Source organism: Schistocerca americana, chromosome 8 (assembly GCF_021461395.2).
Source record: "Schistocerca americana isolate TAMUIC-IGC-003095 chromosome 8, iqSchAmer2.1, whole genome shotgun sequence".
Classification (NCBI taxonomy): domain Eukaryota; kingdom Metazoa; phylum Arthropoda; class Insecta; order Orthoptera; family Acrididae; genus Schistocerca; species Schistocerca americana.
Window position 1 is genome coordinate 340,267,464 of NC_060126.1, and position 26,771 is coordinate 340,294,234.

At 40.8% G+C, this 26,771-nt stretch overlaps 1 protein-coding gene across 2 annotated transcripts in view; it reads left to right on the top strand.

Annotated features, from left to right (window-relative positions):
• LOC124544850 (lysosome membrane protein 2-like) overlaps positions 1-26,771 on the top strand; it is a 394,896-nt gene that overhangs the window by 292,027 nt on the left and 76,098 nt on the right. For both annotated transcript variants that reach the window (XM_047123563.1, XM_047123562.1), the window contains exon 7: positions 16,055-16,306. In XM_047123563.1, the coding sequence (XP_046979519.1) occupies positions 16,055-16,306 (252 nt within the window). The remainder of the gene's footprint in view (positions 1-16,054; positions 16,307-26,771) is intronic.

A 26,771-nucleotide genomic window follows, 5' to 3' on the forward strand; every position in this document is an offset into this window, starting at 1 on the left:
AGGTCGATGCCTTTCGAAAATTGGACTTTATCATTCTCATATCTGAGAATTTCATCTGACGCACTGTCAAGCTCTCTTGTCGATTCATCTTCTGAGGAATCTTCAAATTCATTACAAAGTACGTCAGACTTCTGCTTTTTTGCAGGAATTCCAGATGTTGGTTCCTCCTTATCTTTTAACTGTGGACAATTTCTCGCAACATAATTTTTCGCTTCCTTTACAACTTCATCTTTTTCGGCACTGCTAAGAAATTTTAGGTTTTTATATTTTGGATTCAAAAACGTTGTTAGTTTATGGGTTACTGTTATGTTCAATTTGCTGATTAAAATAGATTTGGATGCACTCTTTAAATCTATCAGAAATGGGCTGTCGCCATCATTTTTTTAAGTAAGGAGAGAAGTTTTAACTTCCACAACACACATAAATAAAGCGTAGGGGTTTTGTAGGCTTCAAGATCACAAGAAGCTATTTTAAATTGTGTCAGAAAGGTTATTATATCTTCCAACATCTTCCTGTCTATAGAATCAATCAAATTATCTTCAATTTTCTCTGACAAAATTGACAGAACTTCAAACAATTGTGAATTAATAGACTCAAACATATCCAATATACTGTTCCATCGTGTGTCTATATCTCCTTTCAGTGACTTCTGAAGGCGATTCTGAAGATCAGATCTTTTAAAGAAAGTTGTGATAGCTCGACAGGAATTTTAGTCGCTGCACGTCGCTCTTCTCATCATTCATGTCTCCTCGAATCGTGTGCTCCAGCACAGTATTAAGAATATGTGCTGAGCACGAGAGCCTCTTGTATTGGCGAAGTGTTGCCACAATATAACGAACACTGTTATTCACAAGACTGAATAAATCGAACGACCGTAGTGTCTTAATTCAAGTTTAAAGTTTTCTCCTGTTTTTTTAATCTCTCTCAAAATTTCTGGTGCACAACACTCGATCCTCAAGTTTAACTTCTTCTGTGCAGTCACTCCCGTATAGTTCATTTTACGGTACGAATCAGTCCATAAATCGACAGTTAGTGCTCCACCTATATCTCTGAATATATTCTTCACTTCTGCGGAGACAGTTTCACGCAGTCGATCGGCCGTTTCCTTCAAATTTCTGGATATGGGAGTTGGATGAGGTAGCAGTTCCTTAGCACTCACTGCACCGTACTTGGCCCCCACATCAATAAGAAACTGTGCCGTCTCCGGCTGTCTTCAAATTTGGCGGAACTTCAGGCACTTTCACGTCTCTCTTGGTATTTAAATAAGTAATTACGCTACTTTGTTCAGCTTCACACGAATGTTTTAGCAAATTTGAAGTTCCACTTTTGTGTCCAGTGTAGGAATATACTTTTTTACATTCAATACAAGCCACCATATGTTTTATCTTTTCATTGACATCAAATACGTATCCGAATTTTTTCCTAATTGGCGATTTCAATTTGTTTTCCTTCACTAATGTAAAATCACCTTTTTTCACCTTACACGAAATTGTATCCATCGATATGGTGTTCATTTGAAGAAAGAATTCACTGATATTTGTTACGATGCACGTTGTCACTCGGTCACTACAAAGCGCTAACTGAAGGCAGCGGTACATTGCAACGGGCACCTGTCTGATAGATAGTGGGCAAGTTTGCCGCCCAGAGAGCACTTCACAGGCCACACAAGACACAGTCGCGGAAACGTATCAGGCGCAGGTCTCTTCGGTACAGCTACGTCGGTCGTAGCCAGGGGCTGAGGACAACAGATATACGCTGTACCCGGGCCCTGCAAGATTCCAAGAATGTCAACAGACTTGAAGTTTTCAGCTAACATTGTAACATACGTACTGGGCAGATGCCTTGCTCATTATCCGCAGATGACCCGCGGATATCCGCGCCGGTCGCGATTTTATCCGCCAAGTAACAAATACCGCGGATATATCCGCGAATATCCGCATCCGCGCAGACTTCTAATCATATCCCATATTGATGTCGGAGTACATGCGCATTAAACAGTGGCGTTTTGTAGCACATGTTTCGGGACAGTTTCCTCACTTACCACCAATACCGTGGGCTTACAGATCTGCGTCCTGTGTGTTCCCTATGTGCCTAAGCTATTATCGCCAGTTTTGTGTAGTGCCACGTTGTGTGGCATCACATTCTAAACTTATCCTTAATTTACGAGCATAAGTGTAGATTGAGACTTAGAATTTTCCTAACAGATTTTCTAGCTTCCCTACGACGTTAAAGTTTGAGAATCCTTATCCTTTCATTGGTTGTCCAATCTTTTGCTCAGTTGTTCTCTAGTGGTTCAAAAACGCCCATATTAGGCATTCTTTTTTGAAGAAGGGATGTCGTTGTTACTTCTCAGTTAGCAGTTAATACTAGATCCGTGGGTGCCTAGCTTGTATTTATCGGAAATCTTTCGCCGAGCACAAAGTCCCAAGCAGGTGACTCCTTTATATAAGAAGGCTAACGAACAGACCCATAAAATTACAGACCAAGATCCCTAATATAGGTTTGCTTCAGAACCTTTGAACACATTAACAGTTCGAATATAAAAAAATTTTCTTGAGACCGAGAAGCTACTGTCCACGAATAAGTACGGCTTTTAAAAGCGTTGCTCGTGCGAAACTCCGCTTGCCGTGATATACTGCGAACTATGGGTGAAGGGCAACAAGCAGATACCGTATTCTTAGATTTCCGGAAAGCGTTTGACACAGCCTGTTCAAGAACGTACGAGCATGGAGGCTCGCAGATATGTGATCTGAAGACCTCTTATGTAATATAATTCAGTCTGTTATCCTCGACGGCGAGTGTTCATCAGAGACAACTGTATCTTCAGGAGTGCCCCAGGGAAGTGTGATAGTACCGGTGTTCTTCTTACATAGATAAATGATTTCATGGGCAGGGTGGGCAGCAATCTGCGGTTGTTTAGTGATGATGCTTTTGTGTATGGTAAGCTGTTGAAGTTGAGTGCTTCTAGGAAGATGCAAGGTGACAGACCAAATTTCTAGCTGGCGTGATGAATGACAACTAGCTCTAAAAGTGGGGAAATGTAAATGTATACTGATGAGTAAGAAAAGAAAACCTGTTATGTTAAGAAACAGCATTATTAGTTTACTGCTTAACACAGTCGCGTCGTTTAAATATCTGGGCATAACACTGCAAAGCAATATGAAATTGAACGAGCATGTGTATCATGGTAGGGAAGGCGAATGGTAGACTTCGGTTTATCGGAAGAATTCTAGGAAAATGTGGTTCACCTGTAAAGGAGACCCCACATAGGACGCTTGTGCGACCTATTCTTGAATACTGCTAGACCATTTGAGATCTATATCACGTCGTATTAAACGAATATATCGAAGCAATTCGGAGGTGGGCTGTTAGATTTGTTGGTGGTAAGTTCGAATAACACAAATGTGTTAGGGACATTTTTGGGGAACTCAAATTGGAATCGCTGGATTGAAGGAGACACTCTTTTTCGAGGAACACTATCGATAAAATTCAGAGAACCGGCATTTGAAGTTGAATGCAGAAAGATTCTAATGCCTCAGACATTCAATGCAGGTAAGAACCATGAAGATGAGATAAAAGTCGTTTTTCCCTTGCTGTATTTGCAAGTGGAACAGTAAAGGAAATTACTAGTAGTGGTATGGGTTACCCTCCGCCATGCACCTTGCGGAGTATCTGTATTGAAGCAGATGTGCAATGTATCAAAGTTAATACTCATTAAATTATAGTTCCATGTTCTTTTGTTCCTATGACCTCTTGAAAAGTCAAAGGTTCGCGCCCTTCTGTGAAGCAAGTCCAAAAGCCTCACTTCATCAGTTACTTCATTCCATTCATATACTACAGTATTGTCTTCCACCGTCTCCTCTACAATACCTATATATACTAACATATAATACTGGGGCCGAATCACACAATAACCCTAGGTTCCGTGTGGGGCGGATGGACGGTTGTGGCCAGTTGTGGGGCTGTGAACCACTGAGGGCTACGGCGGGACGAAGCCTCTCCGTCATTTCTAGGTCCCCGGTTTAATACAATACAGTTACAAAGATAATCATGTTTATCTGAAGCGTCTAGTGGGCCTTATTAAGAAAAAGATAATATAAAGTTATCCACTATCAACCATTTCAGCATTTCCAATGGGACAGAAACCAGTACAACCTTGCCTAATGCATTTTCGTTCTGAAAATCAATAGTATTAACTAAAGAAATCGGTCGCCATTCCTGAAGGGATAAATTTTGAAAACTGTTTTTATATTTACACTGATCATAAATGCAACGTTTCTCGAAATAACACAACCTAAATTTAGTGAGAAAATGAAGTAAACAAGCACAACTTCGTTTCGTTTCTTTTCCAACCACATTTACGAAGTTATGCAAAGAGAAATGATCAGCTGTGGCTCGTTATTAAAGGCTCTGAGGCGGAGCCGCCCACAAATGTTTTAAAATAAATTACTCACTAAGTATTAGTTATCAGAAAGCATTTCGCGTATTTACCACACAGATTAAAACAATGCCGTCAATGTTTCTGAAACAGCTGATATGATATCGTGCGATGTTTTTAGAACAGGTAGTACCTAAAGCTGCACCTAGAAATGCTGCTTAGTTGTACCCCGATTAAACCATGACCCGAAACCTCTGCTACGCAGTGCTGTTACTGGCGTCCGGAAGACACTGGGGTTTCAGCCAAAGGGTGTTCTACAAACATGCACACAATTTTCAGGTTCCATTGCTTACATCAAAAGGGAATGAACAAAGTTGGTGAAATTTCACTATCGAAGACCTACCTCTCTGATACATATCCGTTACGCTTTTATGCGACATTAATCGATGTTTAGTATATCGCTTTCGTAGTGTTTTAGCCAGTTTTTTGTTCCTGTCATTTGGCCATTTGTTGTTTTAGCTACCGTTGGAATTAGTTTTCAAATGGCTCGCCAGACGGCACTATAGTACGGTAACATAAGTATCACCACCTACCGAGAGTTTCACGGATGATTAGAGAAAGGAGCTCACGAAATATAGCCCTGGTCGAAGCATGTCCTGTTACTTTAATGTCTTTGCTAGCTGATTGTGGGTATCGTGGGTTATTAGCAAGTTCCTTTTTGGGACTGTATTACGCATGAGTTCAGTTAGTTTTGCTCTCTTGCTAATAGCAGCAGCAGCAGCGTACTAAGAGTTCGAAAACAGCTCAATATGAGTTCAGTGTGCAAATTATCAGGTAAAATTTTGGAACATCTTGTTAGAAAGAAAAATGAAGAAACTTGGCATACTTTTGTATACAGAAAAGTATCATGGGTAAGTTACCATGGCGGTTGCTCGGGTTGCTGAAGTCAGCCAATCACAGCACAGTACGTTGTGGAAACATCAGATTTCGTCACGCGAAATACCGCGATTTGAGCATACAAAACATTGAAGTCTGAAGTTTAAAAATGGAAACACCGAAAATATTAAGCATGCACCGAAGCTAACAAACCCCGGATTTAAGATCTCTTCAAAACGCGTTTTTAGTACGATTTGTCGCGGTAAACTGTTGGGTTAGCTTTTGAGGTTACGTAGAGAATGAAGATACAGTATGTAAACGTTCGACTAGATAGTGATATTGCCCCCAACCCCTGCTGAAAACTTCGGTGTGGTGACCGGTTGATACGTAGAGTAGTCCGGTCTAAGTTAGTTTCGATCGATAAATGTCGCAGACTTCCCCAGAATTTAAACCACGAGCCGCTCCTGGAAATGATCACTTGTTAATCTTGTTAATTTATGTTAAGCTTGCAAAATACTGGAAGTCAAATTAACAAAGAACTAAGCGAAAGCGGCCATTCCAAGATTAAAATACCTCTTTTTCTAGCAGTTAATTAACCACTTTTCTGGGAACTGCTCATAAGCGTCACTGCAGAAACAATTATAATGATTGTAAATACTCTTCGCTTAATAATCTGTCTTTCGAGAATATGATATGGGAGACGGGAAATCAGAACTTCCACATGAGCTTAACTAAAGTTACTCAAAGAAATTACACTGCATCGTCCAAAAATTAATCAAAATTCTGTCCCTAATGAAAGTCTCTTGAAGCACCGACGTGTGAGTAGTGTGGAGTTACTAATTCACAATAACTTCACGTCTCACTTTAAACCTGAAGATGCTGCTCGCCTTGTTGCTTTCGTTGCACATTGCTTGAAAGCAATAAAAGCATACATCTTTCTCGAAGTATCTTACATCCGCGGCAGGTACCTGAAGACCACTTGGTACTGTTAATGTGCCATACCAACGATTAAATTTCACATTGGACAACGTTTTTCGGCACCAAATAAATCACTTTTCGTACACAGCAGCCCGCCGTGCGTCCTGTGTCACTGTCTAGAAGCTACTGACTGCCGCTAAATGGTAGTATCTTTACTCGTTGCGCACCAAGGCAAGAAAAATTACCAGAGATTCTGTATATCTCGCATTTTCATGGCTGAATACCGCACTAATAAATTCATAAGAAAATCATTTCTTAAGGAAGAGATCAGTTATTTCCAAACATTAATAACGAAAATATTATGTAAAACAGTAGCAAACAAATTACTAAATACACATTGTAAAACTTGTAACAGCTAGTGTTTGATTTCATAATCGAGGTATGCAAAATGAATATTAAATCATTACAAATATGATTAATTGGAGAGGGGTTACTACACAGGTTCCTTTAATTTCGGCGTAATGTGGGAAAAGACTCAGTGACACCACTGTGACATGTTTGATTTCTTTGAATTGAGGTAGAATATAGTTCTCATTTCTCACCCCACATTCGGTGTCATATTGTTCAGAGACGTATCCTGCAAGGTCGCACTCGTTCTGATGGTTGCTCAGTTCCTGTACTACATTACACAGCTTGTGCAGTAGAAAATTTTGTTTTGGAATGGTCTGTTTAGCAACAGTATAGGCTGCTGACGAGTGGGAGTGACAGAGGTTTGTGGATGCGCTAGTTGTGGGGTAAAAAGAGAACAGATCAGCTTTTTAATTTATTCAAGGTGGGGAACCATCCCCTCACCCCCTGGTACAGATGTGGCAACTGCACACTGATTACGTCACACTTCTGATATCAAATTAGTTGATTAATTAATTAATTAATTAAATTGACCCCCTCTTCAACCTGGAGAATAGGCAGAATACAAAAAAAATCAGCCGGAAGAGGACCTCTTAATGGTAAATTTAAATTCTAATTACATTGTATTGGAGAGGACGATGATGATGATGATGATGATGATGATGATGATGATGATGATGATGATGATGATGATGATGATGATGATGATGATGATGATGATGATGTATCGTTGGTATGGAAGGATGTAGAGTACGCACTTCATTTCGTTTTCTTTGGAATACTGGCAAAGCTAAACTTCCCGCCCCCTCCCCTTCCAGCTGGCGGGGAATTCAAAAATCAACTGAAAAATTCATTTTTTTTGTTTCCTCTGGCTGTGAAGCATGGTTGTTGGGGAGGGGTAGCTGCCATTGATCGAGCGCTAGAGAGCATCTCTAGCCAGTCTCGTCCAAAACTGCTGGATGTAGTGAGTATATTTACGCTATTAGTCCAGCACTAGAGTTGCTCCAGCCTCCCTGTGTAGGAAGGATGGTTAATAATAATAGGACAGCAAACTGTCACTGAACTGCAAGGCAGTACCCTCCTGCTAATCTACAAGCGAATAGCTGCTTGGAGGGACATAAGGATGGGTAACAGCAATCCGCTGTCCCAGTGTTGGCAAGTCTCCTCCAGTTTAGGCCAGCACCATCTTTCGAGTGTATCGCGTACCTGAGAAGCCGACCAGCCTGACACTTTATTTCTACTTCCCCCATAGCGACAGGCTAAGACGCGGCACCCTCAGCACTGACGATGAGCTAAAACAGGTGACTGTCAGACACACTAAGAAGTGACTGTGTGGGAGAAGAGTGGCCGCAATTCCTGTCGGAATGTCATATTCACATGCGCACGCGCACGCGCACTAAAATTCAGATCCAAGTGCAAGAGGCGAGGCACTAAGATGACAGCTGTTGCTGGAGGAAATACAGACATTGATTTGGTCTGGTTTGTATTTCTTGGTTAATTGGCTCTCTCTGTACAATAGTCAGATAAGCGTGTAGCAACTGTTTGCTTCTAAATAACTGTAAAAGGTAGGTCTGTACTATCATGTGCATATACGACATCACGCGAGAGAATCAACGGGAGTCTGTGACTTGGTGGGGGGGAGTCAGAATCAGGTGCATTCAAATGCTATACAGTATATCAAAAACTGGAAGATTCGTGGGAGTATGGTGGGTGACACTCTGACAAAAGGGGAGTTAATAGGTGAGCTCTATACCACTCCCTCCAAGTGTTTTGGGCAAACATATTACAGCCTGTCATATACGTCTTGGAAAATTACTGCAATGAGAAAATTAGAGGCTAAGACGAACGTTTTTACTGAGAGACAATAAACAGCAGAGGTTTCGTCTTTTGTTTTCTCGATTAGTAAGAAGCAAATTCTTCCGTGAGCTTTGTGTGCCTATAACAGGACTGATACCTCAGTAGTTGTTGTGGTCTTCAGTCCTGAGACTGGTTTGATGCAGCTCTCCATGCTACCCTATCCTGTGCAAGCTTCATCTCCCAGTACTTACTGCAACCTACATCCTTCTGAATCTGCTTAGTGTATTCATCTCTTGGTCTCCCTCTACGATTTTTGCCCTCCATGCTGCCCTCCAATGCTAAATTTGTGATCCCTTAATGCCTCAGATCATATCCTACCAACCGGTCCCTTCTTCTTGTCAAGTTGCGCCACAAATTTCTCTTCTCTCCAATTCTATTAAACACCTCATTAGTTACGGGATCTACCCATCTAATCTCCAGCATTCTTCTGTAGCACCACATTTCGAAAGCTTGTATTCTCTTCTTGTCCAAACTATTTATCGTCCATGTTTCACTTCCATACATGGCTACACTCCATACAAACACTTTCAGAAACGACTTCCTGACGCTTAAATCTATACTCGATGTTAGCAGATTTCTCTTCTTCAGAAACGCTTTCCTTGCCATTGCCAGTCTACATTTCATATCCTGTCTACTTCGCCCATCATCAGTTATTTTGTTCCCCAAATAGTAAAACTCCTTTACTTTCTTTCATTTCCTAATCTAATTCCCTCAGCATCGCCCGATTTAATTCGACTACATTCCATTATCCTCGTTTTGCTTTTGTTGATGTTCATCTTATATCCTCCTTACAAGACACTGTCCATTCCGTTCAACTGCTCTTCCAAGTCCTTTGCTGTCTCTGACAGAATTACAATGTCATCGGCGAAGCTCGAAGTTTTTATTCCTCCTCCATGGATTTTAATACCTACTCCGAAATTATCTTTTGTTTCCACCTCTAGAATTTGAAAGAGTAGGTAGACTAAATTAACATGTAAATCTATATGCGTACCTCGCAAGCCATCTACAATGCGTGGCGGAGGTTACCCTGTACTAGTAATCGTAATTTTCTTTGCTATTCCACTCACAAAAAAAGAGCAATAGGGAAAAGAAATCTATAGGCTATGCCTCCGTATGACCACTAATTTCTGGCATCTTATCTTCGCGGTTCTTACGCGAAATATGTGATGGCGGCAGCAGAATCCTTCTGCAGTGGTGGTGGTCTTTCTACAACGGCGATATGCAAATTGAATTTTTATAGAAAATTTATTATTATTGTTGTTGTTGTTGTTATGTCCTATGCAATGTAATTAGCATTCGAATTTACCACAAAAATTTGATTTTCATGCCGATTTTTAATTCCCGCCATATTTCAAAGTAGGGGAGGGGTGAGGGTATAATTAATAAATTTATTTAATTAGTCACTTAATTTGATATTGAAATGTCACATCAGTCGTTGCCTCGTCTGTGCCGGGGTGGGGGAGCATCTGCCATCATCAAGAAATTAAATGGTGCGCCATTCTCTCTTTATGAGAATTCACAAATTATTAGCAATTCCTAAACTAAATCAAAATATCAAAGTTTCAAATCAAAATATATTAAAATGAGCACAATAATGACAAACTTAGAGACGCACATTACGAAGTGGTAATAAATAGAGCAAAGAGTCGGACAGTGAAAAGTCAGTACCTAGAATTCAATTAAGAAATAAAATTGCAGTTTAAACTCACGTTTCAAAATCAGTGGGATAATTGAGTCAAGTTTTGAATTTCTCAACATCATTCAAAGAGAATGGTAAGCAGCCCGCCCTGTTGTTCACGATACTGTAGCGGAAACTAACATAGCTGAGGCAAGCGATAATTGATGTTCACGCCACACTCCACGGAGAACGGAAAGTACAGTACTTTTACGAACATCGCAGCAATCGAATGCCGCAAAAACAGCACAGGAATCCCATACCTAATTTATTTTTACTCCGCAGTTCATCAGACGTAAAAAACGGTTATACTATTTGCCTTTCTCAAAGTTCTGCTAGTATGACGCAAAAGTAACATAGTTACAATAAAGTAGGTTGTTGATTGCATAGCGATTATTACGAAAGTGGTGACGACACGTTGGTCTTAATTTCATTATCCCTGCTCATTATTCATCTTAATGTAAAAATTCCATATATCTTTCAATCAAAAACTGAGGTAAAGAAGTGTATCATGTCTCTTCCGACGATGCGTGTCTCTTCGGATCGGAAAAATTGATAAAATAATACCGATCTCGCTTCCAAAACGAAGCAGCAACTCTTCACCTGCAGCGTCGGTGACAGGATTCCCTGTGCGAACTTCTGACACAAAGCCGAATACAGGATCAGCTGAATACGAGACTGCAGCACACGACGGCGGCTACACTGGTATATGCCGGTTGGAGTGGACTGGATGGACCTTCTAAACCGTTCTCAGAGTTTGTGGCTGTGCTACTACATTTTTCGCCCACATTACTTTATTTATTTTACTTCCACTTACTATTAGTCTGAGAACAACTAGGTAGGGAGTGAGTATCGTTCATTGATTGTGCGGCAGATACTTTCAGAACGTGGGAAAGCGCTTGCTGGCGGTGACTTTATCATGCTAGAGTAACGTATACCAGGAACACGTAATTTGTGTGGCGCGAAGCAGTAAAGTGCTGTTAGTTATTATTTATTATCTGTACACTGCAGTGCTGCTCCTGCCACACCAACACTAGCTACACTGATATGATTAATGAAGTTATTAACTAACGTAAAAGAGTACAACATTTTAACTTAGACGTTACTGGTGCAAGACGAAGGATCAAACAGAAGCGCACACTGAAAAAGCAGCCGCCACACTGTTACTTTAACTGACGACGAGTCTTCTACCGGATACGGGCGAGGCAACACAAGTCAGGACGGTCAAGTGGAATACGATGCCGATAATCGATTGCAACAGTTAACAGTGCCTAGGAAAATGTTTGTGTAACAACTCTCTAGAAGTTTTGTATCAGGTGCGAACAAACGCAACACTCTCTTTGGACGGTACAGTATAGTGTAATGGGTTACCGAAAATCGTTAGTCCTGTTGAACAGTGCGTTGGTGAAGTTTTTGAACGTCCTGTAATGCTGTGAGTTACTAGACTCCCTCTTGCTGTCCTCTGAACATAGCTAGCTTCCGCAGAATTGATTTAATGAACGAATATAATCAGGCTCTAATTTGAACTTCTTGATTAGTGCTAAACTTCATGAACAAAAATGAATTGACGTCCTATGTTTTGATACTTTTATTTCGTAGCCGTGGATTTTCTCCCACGCGGCCACTTCAGTTTCATGCAGTTTCTCTGCACGTCGAATCCATCGCCTGTATAGAGAAGCAGCTAGTAGAAATGAGATCTGAGACAGCTTTAGAAAACGTGAATTAAGCAAACCACAGTCAGTGATGCTATGAAAGTGGAAAGACAGAACTTGGCATCCTGCAAGGTGGATAGGACGTTTTATGAAACATACTGTGTAACAGATAGGTACGCGAACAACAACAATAATAATAATAATAATAATAATAATAATAATACACCATCGAAATAATTCTATCTTTTAAATCTCACAAGTTACAGGGCATTGCCTGAAAGGTAACAACCACCACCTAAATAAACGCTGGAGAATGGTCTCAGAAAGAAAACATCAGTGTCGGAGTTCCAACTTTCATAGCTGTAACGGAAAATAATCTGAACGCCAAGCTACGGAAGAGAACACAGAAAAGCGATTAAGGGGTCAACAAAGGTGTGGCATACATTGTAACACCATAGCTCTAATGCTCTACTGATTTATTTTGCCTTTTGTTTTATTTAATGTTACATCGTTGAGCTTCTGTAAATGTGTTTGAATCGATAACATAAAATTGGATACTCCTTTCTTTGTTAAAACTTTGATGTCATGATTTGATTCTATGCACTGTAGTGTATCTGTCATTTAAATTCTTTGTCCCAATTGGAGGGAGACAAAACTTACTGTATATATTTGGAATTTGTTTAAATATTTTTATAGAAATGTCAATATGTGCAAAGGTTCCGTTTTATTTAATATGTTTGGCTGTTGTTACGTAATTGCTGATCCTAACTTAGAGTTCTTAGTTATTTTGTATGTAAAAGGTGTTGTCGTTCCCCTCGGGAACGGAACTGTGTAGCGCGCGTAAATTGTGGTTAGCCTAGGTAGAAAAGGTGGAACTGAGACTCAGTCGGGGACGAGCTACCAAACTATAAATTGCTCACGTAAAGGCTGCATATTGTGCTGGTGCCGAGAGTAGGTTTTCTGTGCCATTTTCCAATGCCTCAGATGAATGGATAAAGAGCTGGAGCTATTCTGGAATTGATGTCTGTCATCGCCACCAAGAAATGACAGATTCCGGCAATTCTACCTGCAAATCCACCTACCAACATGCATTTGCCACCACATTGCGCAATCACTGTAATAGAACACTACAATAATGTACAGTGAACGATCAGCTTATTGGATGTTAGTGTGCTCAAATACAATGTAATTTATAACTGAATTTATACCTACCTTGATTTTTTTTTCATTATCATAATACCTCTCAGGTTCCTCTCCGTTTGGACTAGTGATTACCGACTGTCCTTACTGAAAGAACATTAAAGCCCAGTGTTTTAACTAATTAATGCCTCTTGAACATAGTAAAAAGAAAGTTAAAGTTAATGTGACAAGAGAGTGAGTTAAAGTAAATGATGCTTGCTGAAAATAATTTTCCTATTAAAACTGCTTGTTAATATGTTGTTGCCAACATCAAAATTAAAAATTCTTAAAAGTGAGGCTTATAAAGTTTTGCTTAGTAAATGATCACATTGCTGCCTGTTGTAAATCGTAGGTGAGTCAGTATCTTACAAATATGTTAATTTTGTGTCTCACTGTAGTAAAAGTGGAAAACTGCAGTTGTGGAAAGTTGTATACTCATGCTTGCTAAGCACTTGTTTCTTTTGGGTATTGAAAGTGTATTGATAGTGTAATAGGATCCACAGTTCATCCTTTATGCTCATGATAAATAACAATTAATAGAACGCCACTATTTATAGAAACAATTTCTTTATTCAAAAGACACTGAGTAGCAACCTGTCAGTGAATTCCAATTAACTTTCATTCTAAATAGAACAGTATTTAGTTGAGAGGCGCTTAACCTGTGATCAGTTCATAATTTTGCAGAGAACTACATTTACAATTTTATGTCTGCTAGGAAAATGTGTGAAAAGTAATACTGAACCTATGTCCAATTTATGATTCTACAGTGGATATTAATAGTAATGTTATTAAGACCATTCAGTTTGAATAAGCCATGAAAGTAATTGTGTGTATTGTTATATTTATGCAAATAGTTTGTTCTGATCTGTCAGTTCTAATCTTACCGTGAACATATGTAGGGGACAGATTTCATTGCACTCGCGTGTGGCAAAGTATAGGTTGTGTTTGTCCGTTAAAGTTACTCACACGTATTTTCTTGAACAAGAATGTAAATAATTCTCTTGCCTAATTAGGCTGGCGACCGTTTTTCTTATTCTTTGAACAGCGTAGATAGATAAAATATTGTTTGTTACTGTTTAAATATTTACGTAATTCTGACTTCCACTTCCGATAAGCCACCTCAGTTAGGTACAACACGGTCAACATAACAAAATTCCTCTGAGGGTAACACTGCTCTGTTGCGTTATACCATAAATGCTTTAACAAGATAGTTTTATTTCACGAGCTGCCTTCAACTTTAAGGTTATGGTATAGTAGTAGCAGACGGTAGTGTTATACGTGGCTTTTCCGTAACAGGACTGATTTGTTCTGTAGGGGCACAATACGTAATAAGCCAAACTTGGTATTTGATTGTACAAGATACGTAAATGCAATTGCAGTATTATAACATCTTTGCAGAAAGATCTCCTTCTGTTGTGCCGACTACGCATTGGCCACATGACACTCACCCACGAGTTCCGTCTGCGTCGGGAGGATCCTCACTGCAGTTTCGGTAGTCTCTGGCGATAGCGCACTTTCTTGTTGAGTTCGCCCTGCTGGCCGATCTGCACCGCGCTCTCAGCTTGTCTACGTCACTACTTCAGATGCTTGCGGGTGATGAGAGAGCCACTACCGAAGTGTTATATTTCCTGAGGGAAAGCGGATTTTACACTAAACAGTAATACTCCCCCCACGTTTAGGGCAAGGGGTGGTTGCGGCAAACAGCTTCCCCCAGCGGCGGGTACCCCCCATGCGACACCAGGGTACTTTCTTCCGCCCCCCCTCCCCCCACCTTGCTGTGCCTTCAGAGCCTCTTTTGCATGATGCTGCGTGAGCTGTATCAATTTTCTTTCGCCTGCCATATTAAAACTACTGTCACACCCTTTTTTAAATTCTTTGACTTGTTTATATAGTTGGGCAGCAACCCCAAATTTTTTAGCTTTTTACTTAAATGTGTTTCTCATTAAATGGGGGGACTGATGATACAGTAGCTTAGTCCGTTTAAACACATCATCATCATCTGAATATATGTTACTGAAAGGAAGTGGAACTTCAGGTTGACCCAGTGCGGTATCGTGAAGTCTAGTTCACTAGGAAACCGTTAACTCTTCGTTTATTTGCATAATTGATTTAAGAAACGGTTTGAGCAGCCCTCTTGGAATGTTTGAACGATCTTGTTGTTTATCTTTTAGTCTTCTAGCAATGTCAACAGGTGATCAAAACAAATCACAGAATCATTAAGACGAGGTATCTCATATTTGCTAATTGGTTTACTGATCCTGAACAACAGAGAATTAGAGCATCCATATCAGGTTTCCTATGCGACAAAATATCTCGGCGAATGCAGTTAATTTGGAAACACATTCTACCTGCAGAACACAATGTGCAGCAGTTGCACTAAAGGGAGTGCGTGCCCTACGCTTGTCTGCCGTCTTCTAGATTATTGCCGTACTTGCCAGTTATGACTGACAGAAGAAATCGAAAAGAAGTCAGATCGGAAATGGGATGATAGTTTCTTAACAAAAGTTTTGTATTTCGAAGAAATCTTTTCAGAACGTCTGTCTACGACGTGCCACTTCGAATGTCTCCCATTGGTCATCCCAATTAAAAAGATAAAACACCGTTATCCCGAAATAATTGAAGTTTCAATTTTTTCCCATGCGCTTCATGAGAATGGAATGGCAGAGATACAGTTAGAGAATGGTACCTTGTATCCTCTAGCACTAACTTTTACGTTGGCACTTGGCTCCTCCTGGTTAAAATTGCTCCAAATGGTTGTTAAATGCGGTCAGGTCAAGGATTTTTGAATTAATAATAAAGGATTAAATCGAACCAGTACGATAGTAACAGCTGTAGGGTATATTTTGAACATACATGACAATTTACTATATCTTTCTAATCTATTGATGCTGTAACACTCCTTCCCTCTAGCATCTTGTGGATGAAAAAAACGTGCTTGTTTGGATGTGTTTCAGAACGTTAACAACAGAGGTTGCAGAAATTTACAAATGGATTCCAGTATTCAAAGAACTTCTGCTGGCATTCCTTAGTTCCTCCTCTTATGTCCCATGTTGGACGTAATGCAGTTATACGCTATTCATCCCGCGACGTTGCCTTCCGATTTGTTCACAGAAACAAGGCGTATCTGAAGACGTGTGGACGGTGTACAGTGGCGTTGGGGAGCACGGGCTGTCAAAGCTGGGTTACTACGCGGCCTACAATGGCGAGCCGCAGGTGAACTACTATTGGGGAGAGTGCAACGAGATCCGGGGCAGCGACGGCTCCCGCTTCCCGCCAGAGTTGGTCCGCCCAGGCGGCACCCTCTGGGTCTACCTGAGGGAAACTTGCCGCCGCACGCTGCTCGTCTACAACACCACCGTCAAGGTGAGTCCTTAGTCCCAACGGGGCTCAACTTTCATTTGATTACACACGTTCGGCAAGCATCGAGCTCAAAGCCTCTGCTGTTATTGCTGCCATTCCATGCCTTAATTTTATTTGCTGATTATCTCTTTTCTCTGACTTACTCTTAAATACATTCGCCACTGGCAAACTAGGTCACTGTTAAAACTTCTATATGGCTTTTCCCACGTCGTCCCTAAATTTTATACCACATATTTCGGGTGACTTATACTAGACGTCGGGTTGTACTGGGCGTCGGGTTAAGCAAAACGAGGATAATGTAGTCTAATTAAATCAGGTGATGCTAAGGAAATTGGATTAGGAAACAAGGAACTCGAAGTAATAAATGAGTTTATCTATTTTCGCAAAATAATAAGTGGTTGATACATGTAGAAAGGATACAAAATGTAGATTGGCAAAGGCAAGAAACGTGTTTCTGAATAAGAGAAATTTGTTAACATCGAGTATAGGTTTGTCTAGAAGTCTTTTGTGAAAGTATTTGTATGGAGTGTAGCCTTGTATGAAAGTAAAACATGGATCATACAGTTTAGACAAGAAGAAAACGGCATTTGAAATGTGGTGCTACAGAAGAATGCTGAAGATTTTGTGGCAAGGTCACAGAACTAATGAGGAGGAACTGAATTGAATTGGAGATACGAGAAATTTGTGGAAGAATCTGACTAGAAGAAGGGATGGGTTGATAGGCCACTTTCTGAGACATCACGGGATCACTGACAGCGCAGGGCTTAGGATGCAATATTTTACTCAAATGTCTACCGGCACAAGGCTCCCTTTCAGGAACCTTCTCCCCTTAAGTCTACAGATCAGCATCCTGACACAAGCCAGTGGCTGAAGCAGCCACAGATACTGGGTCTTAGGACTGCTAGTTCTACTTCCGTTGCTGCGCCCACAGCTCATGAGCACTCACAAGCTAAAAAAAACGACTGGTTTAGATGGTATTAATATGGAACTATGGAGGGTAATTTCTAAATTTAAGATTTCTTCACGTAATTAATATTGGAGAAAAACGAAGGTACCAAGGGACTGGCTGAGAGTCAAAGTAATATGTCTTTAAAACGGGCTAAAAAATAAATGCAGCAACTATCTTGGTACAACCCTCTTTGATTCAACCTATAAACTATACGCCAAAATCCTGAATGCAGGACTTAAAAATGTCATGGAAAAGCTAATATCTGAACGAAAATCAGCTTTTAGAAAACTACACTCAGCTATTTAGTGTTTTTACAGTGCAGAAAGTTACAGAAAAGAGACGAGATTTCAGAACGGAAACCATCTTCCTTTTGTGGTTTTTGAGAAAGCATTTCATCTGTGAACACAGAAATGCTACGGAATATCATGGCTGAACGAGGTTATCCATCACACCTCACTTCACAAATGCTGTTAAGAGTTTATAGAGAAACACTGAAATTGTTACGGATAAGGGAAGTCTATCAAAAAAGCTAATGAACACAAATAAGAGTACGACAAAGATGCATATTTCTTAAACACTCCGCTAAACACACACGAGTTCTCACCAAATAGAAAACGTTGAACAGTACTGGAGTTCTTGTAAAGTGGCACTTGACTAAATGTAATTTTATATGCAGTTAACGTAACTCTGATTACAGAGAATGATACCTTTCAGATGGGAGTCTATATTTTGCAACTGATAGCCTCAGATCACAACCTAACATTGCCGGCAGAAGAAAGTGGTGGCATTTCAGAGCAGTCAAGGAGAAAGATACAAAATAGTCTTGAATAGTATAACATTGGAACAAGTAAAACATTTTGAATATCTAGGATGCTACACCATCACTTCAACCAAAAACTAATTTGCTGCCATATGTGGAACCATAGTAAAACGTTTGCAGGATAATCCAGAAAAATAACACAGCTGAAGTTCCATACAGCAATAGCAGTACCAATCCTTACTCCGGAAGAAGCATGCACAAGAAGAAGACCCCAATGAAGTAATACAGGCTCAAGAAATGAGATTTCTAAGAAGAATGGAAAATTGAGACTTGAATATGAGGAATGATTTAAGAATACATAGCCTAAACGAAAAAAATAATGGAAAAAGGGGAAAACTGAAAGAACACTTACAGATTTCCAGTATTATAAACGCAGAGGAAGTAGTAATGTAGGAAGACAACACAATAGATGCAGTAACGTAACAGGAGATTTGCCTCATACGTGAAATGAAACGGCGGAAGGAGGAGGAAGAGGGGGAGGGGGATGATTGTCTACCACCAAACGTTGTGAAAGGGAGAAAGATGAAATCTACGGGAGAAGGCTGCTAAGTCGAGCCTGGAGGCACCGGATCCCCACCACATTGTCGGATTCCGAACAGATGTTAGCTTATGTTACAGTCTGCCACATGAGGACAGATGATGTTGCTACACGCACAAAAATTTTAAATTTGCGCTACCCCCAAATAAAAACTGCTTATTTTCTTAACTATATTCGTGACAATAGACGACACTTCCACATAACGTGCAGAGTTTCTAAACCCATTAGAGCTGTCGGAGGTGTCGTCCCACAGGTTGGAGTTGAAGGTGAGTGTGCCTGTCATATTATGGGGTAACATGAAAGCAGCAAAACTGTGCAATGGCACCAGGTGACGCATCGCTGAGCTGAGAAGACATATCGTGCAGGCCACCATCATCATCATCATCATCATCATCATCATCATCATCATCATCATCATCGGCGGTGCCAGAGGAGAAACAATACTGATGCCGCAAATTCTTCTCATTTCAACAAACTTGCGTTTCGAGTTAAAACACTTGCAGTTCCCTTTGAAAGTGGCCTTCTCGGTCATAAGAAGTGTCATGGACAAACGTTAAAAGTGGCAGGTATTCATCTGGGCACCCCATGTTTCTCGTATGGACAGCTCTCCGTTGGCTGCTCGCGTGTATCGAGACCCAGAAATCTGCATAAACGCAGAGAGAAAGAACGCTCATAACGTTAACAGATATGGATTACAGTAAATTTCTGGCTCTTAATACACACCGATACAGTTACCATATTTTCCACGCTAGGCATGTCACAGTCGTGAAATTATTTACTCCCTTCCCTGTCACGTTTCGTAATTCGTTAGTATGTCGCGTAAAGTGTTCTCCACTAAAAACGACTAGTCGTGAGCGGTAGGTATTCTGTCAGCTTCTCACATAGTCTCAAAATCTGGTGATTTTTCTCCGATGTCGCTGGATTTGCTGGTCAGCAAGTATCTGGCCCCTCAATACCTCCAAGAGAGAACATTTTCGACGCCGCATACGCGTTAGGGATTGGACAAACCGACCAGTTAATACAGATACCGGCATTTTAATTAACCATTACTGGTATTTCTCGGTATTTCTCTGGTCTCCGTTATAACAGGTATTTCTTACTTTCTACTACATATCGAGTAAGAAATTGATATGTCAATTAGCCTTAGCAGCAGTGCTACGATTTTTCTTTTTTAAACAAACTTTGTTAACGCAGGAGTAATATTTATTTATAAAATTTGGATCGGTTTGAAATATTACGGCATTACAGAAAAACAGAAATGCTACCTGTGCTATTTTAATAAAAATGCCAATAGAAACCAGCAACACATGCATGGCGTAAGAATTTGTTCAGCATTGCCGTATGTGTGTGCATTGGCTAAAGGCACATGTGTAGGTGTAAGTGCAGTGTGCAGGACCTGCCCCTACGTGGTGTGTACGGTAATTCTTCGGTGTCGTCGCCGGACATGCGTTGCGTTGCACGCTGGTACCAACCCTAGGCTGGAGCCGGTCCCTGTGGTCGAGCTGTTCTAGGCGCTTCAGTCTGGAACCACGCGACCGCTACGGTCGCAGGTTCGAATCCTGCCTCGGGAATTTGGAATGTGTGTGATGTCCTTAGGTTGGTTAGGTTTAAGCAGTTCTAAGTTCTAGGGGACTGATGACCTCAGATGTAATGTCCCATAGCCATTGGAACCTAGTCTGGAAATATTTTTACGAAGTCACGTAGCAATGAAATACAAAGCTTTATTTGCTGTGAATGGTTAAAGACTTGTCTTTCATTTCTATGAAATAATAAAGAGAGGGAGAAAATTACGGCGATAGTAATAAATTAAAAATTTAACAACTCATTCATCGTATACACTAAAAACAGAAAGTAGCTGATGAGCTGCCTATGTCTACATAATACGTCCTTACCTGCATGTAGTGCTTGGAAAAGGACCAATTAACAAGAAAAACAGTGTCCTTCAGCATCAGTTTTCACCTCTGAGAACTGACTATTCGTAGCCCAAATAGTGCTATGATCCAGGTTACAACATGAATTTTGATCAGTTTTTCAAAGAATTACAATCAGTAGTAGAGTACGGGGGATATCTTGTAGTATTGAACCATTTAGCACTCTTAGAGAAAAGTAACGAACTATGGACAGACTTCAGTTCCGTGTTATTTGCCAATGTACTTCAGTATTTTGATTCTATGTATACTGAAGCTGAGCGAGACAAAATTTTTCGATCATCGGTAGATTGCTATGTCCATTGTAGGAAATAGAAATAAAAACCAAAAATCGGTTATTTTAGAAACAGGTTATTTTAAGCGGTTGTAACAGTCAGGTTAAAGTAGCGTGGGAAAAAAACAATCCAACCGGATACCGGTTGATTCAGCGGCAAATGCAATCCCTATTCGTGGATAGTGAGCGTCAGAATTAACAGCTCTCTCTAAATAAATGTTTAACCGAAGGTAACAGTGCGGGACGCAACTAGTACTTTCACAACTCGATCAAATTTCTGGCTGAAGTCACTACCACGAGACGAACTGTCTGTGGACCGAGTAACGGATAATATCGCCGTTGTTTGACAGCCACCTACCAACCTTAACTGTACATGAAATGTATTCGTAGGTGCGAATATGGGAAACCATCAGCTGCAAAATGGAATGACAACGAACATTTGTGCCGGAACGCGACTCTAACCCGATCTTCCCGCTTATCCGAGCAGTCGCCTTACTATTTGGCTATCAGAACACTGCTCACAGCCAGACCCATACTTCCACATGCCGTGAACCATGTGTCTACAACCTGGACTCGTACATCAATTGTGTATATCCCCGTACAGGACAGACATTTTAGTTGAAAATCGCTCGCCCAGTATCGGCGGATATACAGGGTGATTCAAGAAGAATACCACAACTTTGGGAATTGAAAACTCTGCAACGACAAAAGGCAGAGCTAAGCACTATCTGTCGGCGAATTAAGGGAGCTATAAAGTTTCATTTAGTTGTACATTTGTTCGCCATTTTAGCCAATAAAGTTTTTGGTCCCTTTTTCTTCGAAGGTGCTACTGTAACTAGACTACAGTATCTTGAGATGTTAGAGAATTGGCTGTTCCCTCAGCTCGAACAAGAAGCACAACAATTCATATTTCAGCAGGATGGAGCGCCACCACATCGGCACTTATCTCTCCGTAACTACCTGAACGTCAACTACCCGAGGCGATGGATCGGCCGCCAGGCAGCCCGTGACAGAGCACGTCATCACTGGCCTCCAAGAAGCCCTGGTCTTACCCCTGCGATTTTTTCTTATGGGGGTATGTTAAGGATATGGTGTTTCGGCCACCTCTCCCAGCCACCATTGATGATTTGAAACGAGAAATAACAGCAGCTATCCAAACGGTTACGCCTGATATGCTACAGAGAGTGTGGAACGAGTTGGAGTATTGGGTTGATATTGCTCGTGTATCTGGAGGGGGCCATATTGAACATCTCTGAACTTGTTTTTGAGTGAAAAAAACCTTTTTAAATACTCTTTGTAATGATGTATAACAGGTTATGTTTCTTTCATTAAATACACATTTTTAAAGTTGTCGTATTCTTTTTGAATCACCCTGTATATGATATTGCATGACTGCGTTATTCCGAATTACGACGCAATGTTCCTTCGGGCGTGCATTCGTGTCCGAAAGAACGTTCCATCGTAATTAGGAGTAACACAAACAGGGCAATATCGTATCGTAAACCTGAGCTATGAATGCTGCCTCCGGTCGCATTAACATGGAAAAAGTAGAGGCAACAAATCAACGTCAATACTAGGTGTCACCTGATCATGGAAACAAAAAAAAAATGACAAGATTTCACTTGTCTGACACTAGACATTGTGCGCACTTGACGAAATATTTACAGCGCTGCAAGTATTTACCGTATTTTAACCTCACTTGACGATTTTTTCGATCAGTTACAGGGAATCGTGGTCAAATGCACAGTCTCAAAAATAAAAATAAAAAATTATTTCAGGTTTGTTGGTACCATCGAACAAAAGTATATTATACTCCTAGCAGTTCGGACAATTGACTGTAGACACGTAATCTGCTGCATCAGAAAACGTGCATCATACTAACTGTTACACACACAGTGCAAAATAATGAAACCCCCCCTTCCGCCCCTGTAAAAATACAGAGTCGAACAAAGTCATGGGATACCTCTTAATATTGTCAGATCACCTTTGACCCAGCGAAGTGTAGCAGCTCGACACGGCTTAGATTGAATAATTCGTTGGAAGTCGCTTGCAGAAAACGAGCCATGCTGCCTCCATAGCACCCCATAATTGCGAATGTGTTCCCGGTGCAAGATTTTATTTACGAACGGACGTCTCAGTTATGTCCCAGAAATGTCAGACTGGATCCATGTCGGGCGATCTGGGTGACCAAATCATTCGTTCGAATTCTCCACAATGTTCTTCAAAGCAATCGCGAACAAACGTGTCCCGGTGACATGACGCATTTCCATCCATAAAAATTCAATCGTTGCTTGGGGGAAATGAAGTCCATAAATGGGTGCAAATGGTCTCACAAGGGGAGGCCGCCAATTGTGAAATTCAGATTCGATTCATACTTCGCATAATAAAAGCTTATGGCCAGAGGTGTAATGTGGCAAAGCACCAAGATGCACTTCTCAGCCGTTGTCGAGAAAATCGACAGTTAAGATAAACCGTTGCGGTGAAATACTCTCTACGATTAACAATTTTCCACAGCGTCGTGGCGCAGCGGTAAGCGCTCGGGTTTGTAATCCGAAGGTCGCCGGATCGAATCTCGCACCATGCAACTTTCTTTTAGTATTTGTTTTTTGTAATATATATATATATATATATATATATATATATATATATATATATATATATATATATATGTGGAACATCATTATGTTTTCCGCAAAGAAAGTTGTATATCACAGATGTTATTAATTGTCTGCATAATGTTAACCACGTATAGTTAACGGAAGACGTAGAAACGATATTGCGAAACGAATACGAATAGCGTAAGTCAAACGTTCGAATTAGAATAGACCCCACGAACACGAATTCGCTGTGACAGGTATGAAATCTAAACTCCGTTACTCGCTCGTTACACTTGAAGGACAGATGTTGAATGGGCCGAAACGAGCCGCCGCATAACAGCGTAGTTGCCTGCTAACTTCGAAAGAAGGTAGATGCGGTCCCTAGCGCAACTTATAACATCGTCGAAAATCAGTGCGGACGGGAGAGCTTTGGTACACCCTGCTAAAAAAAAAAAAAACGGAAAAATGGAGGCGGTACAATTGGGGAGCGATCCGCCTTCATCAACATGCGTAAGCAATTCATTAATAGTTCATATATATTTGAATTGCAAAAAACTAATAACAAAAAAAATTGCATGGCGCGAGACTCGATCCGCCGACCTTCAGATTACGAACCCGAGCGCTTACCACTGCACCACGACGCTACAGAAAACTATTAATCGTAGAGAGTATTTCACCGCAACGGTTTCTTTTAACTGTCGGTTTTCTCGACAGCGGCTGAGAAGTGAATCTTGGTGCTTTGCCACATTACAGCTCTGGCCATGAGCTTTTATTATGCCCAGTATGAACCGAATCTGAATTTCACAATTGGCGGCCTCCCCTTGTCAGAGTAGCCAGACATAACCATTTCCAATTATCGGTTTAGTTGGACCACAGGATCCAGTCGATTCCATGTGAACGCAGCCCTCACCATATCGAGTCACCACCAGCCTTCACAGTGCATTGTTGTCAACTTGCGCCCATTGGGGTCAACACCACACTGGAACCTTACGTTCAGCTCTTACCAACTGAAACACGGGCTCATCCGACCAGGCCACGGATTTCCAGTTGTCCAGGGTCCAACCGATATGGTCACGAGCCCAGAAGAGGCACTGCAGGCGATGTGCTGTTAGGAAAGGCACTGGCGTCCGTCGTCAGCTGTCGTAGCCAATTAACGCCAAATTTTAGTAGCTCTATCCTATGGGATACGTTCGTCGTACATCCCACATTAACTTTCGCGCTTATTTCACGCAGTGTTGCTTGTCTGTTAGCACTGACAGCTCTATGCAAACGCTTTGTTGTCTGTCGTTAAGTGAAGGCCATCGGCCACTGCGTTGTCCGTCGTAAGAGGTAATGTCTGAAATTTGGTATTCTCGGCGTTCTCTTGAACTGTGGATCTCGGAATATTAATTTCCTTGCGATTTCTGAAATGGAATGTCTGATGCTTCTAGCTCCAATACCGTTCTCCAGTGAAAGTCTGTTCATTGCGTCGTGTGGCCGTAATCACGTCTGAAATCTTTTCACATGACTCACCTTGTAACCTCCCCACAGATAAATTCTATAATAATCTCCCAACAGTAAAATATATAATTATATAATTCGCATTCAGTGTAACTGCCCAACAGGTAAATTCCGTAACCTACCGATAATACAATGTGAATAACGTCTCAATAAAATTGCCGTTCACTTATAACCTTTCAATAATTGACTGTGAATTTAAACTGGTTAATTTTGGACGTCAGCAGCGCTGCGTCATGGCCCTGAAAGATCATTCTGAATAAATTGAAAATTCTTGCCTCAGTAAGGTCGCCGGATAACGCGTATATATCTGCTCCTATAAGAAATATTTCTGGCACAGCTCAGTGCAATGCTGGCCGATAGATTTGTCATGTATAAAAAGAAACAACTGATTTTTCTTTACAATTATCAGGATGACCATGGATTGGAGAAATTAGCAAAATCTTTAAATTGAGTTGAATGATTGTCAAAAGTTAATTTTTATTAGAAAGATTATTATTAAGAGATTTTTAAAACATTTACGTGGGACTTGATATAACAATAATATATATGCGCGACGCTGCTTTTACCTTATACTACAACGCTCAGGCACCGCCATCGGTCCCCACGACTGGCCCAGCCAACTCCATACATACGACTGCTAGCTGATACAAAGTTCCTACTGCCGTCGACACTGCTATCTGGTCTGAGACACTCTTATAGCTTACATATCGCAGGCAGCGCGTTAGCAGTCCATCGAAATTACATCTGCTAGAGTGCGCTAGCAACAAATTCCTTAATCATGTGCCTCTTACAACCTGAGTACAAATGACAGCTCTGCCGATTCCCTGCTATCTTACACCTTTCGTACGCGATACTACCGCCATACGTATATGAGCATATCGCTGTCCTATCATTGTATCGCTGGATATTGTCCAAGGAAGTAATTTTTTCTGTTAATATTCCAAAAATCACTTAACACGATGATCTTTCGAAGCATTGGACAAATGCAATTTTATGGCATACGTTGCAAACGATTGTGACCTTTGATACTTACAGAAATATGGTAGCTACAAAGTCAACGAACTACTACGGTTTCGATCAGTAACAGTTCATGGTGGTGTGCTCCAATACGTTCGATGTACAATATAGCATCATGAAGTTAGGTAGTACTGCAGTCACTTAGCAGAGCGTATTTGGTATTTCAGTTAATGTAATATGCAATTCGACAACAAAGATCTGAAGTTACGTGCAATGACGTCTGTTCCCCCACTAAAATTGCGTTTTCATGGCACGTTCTTAGAAATCGTTTCCAATGAATGAATCTCGATTTCATCTCATTGTTTAGTCATAGCCCACTACAGTTGATTGGCGGCATGTTGTTTTTCTCCATGCGCTGGGGCTATTTTCCTGCGCTCCTTAATACTCTTGTAGCCTGTAACCTTGCTTCGAGCGCTAATTTGTCATTAGCTAACTGCTGCTTTCACAATTCTGATGTTAACTTCCTGTAATCATTTATTCTTTTTAATTTTTTTTATCCAGTGCATAAATTTACAGCTAATGAAATAGTGCTTTTCATTCAACAAGTCATTTAAGTCATCGCAGCCTCAGGCGCCTAATCATTTGTGAAATTCAGCATTGAAAATTACTGTCCTTGGTCTTGATTGCACACTTTCGTAATTTTTTTCTAAACCCTTCGCGAAGATGCACAACTCATGATTTGCCGAATGCAAATGTATACCTGTCAAAGCTTTCTGGTCGTTACTGCGAAACAGCAAAACTAAATTTCTTGCGTCATAAGCCATTGTACGTTGTGGACAGTACTTGACCAACACAAAACCAGAGTTCTAATTGCCCTCTCCGAGGCAATCTGAGTTCTTTGTACC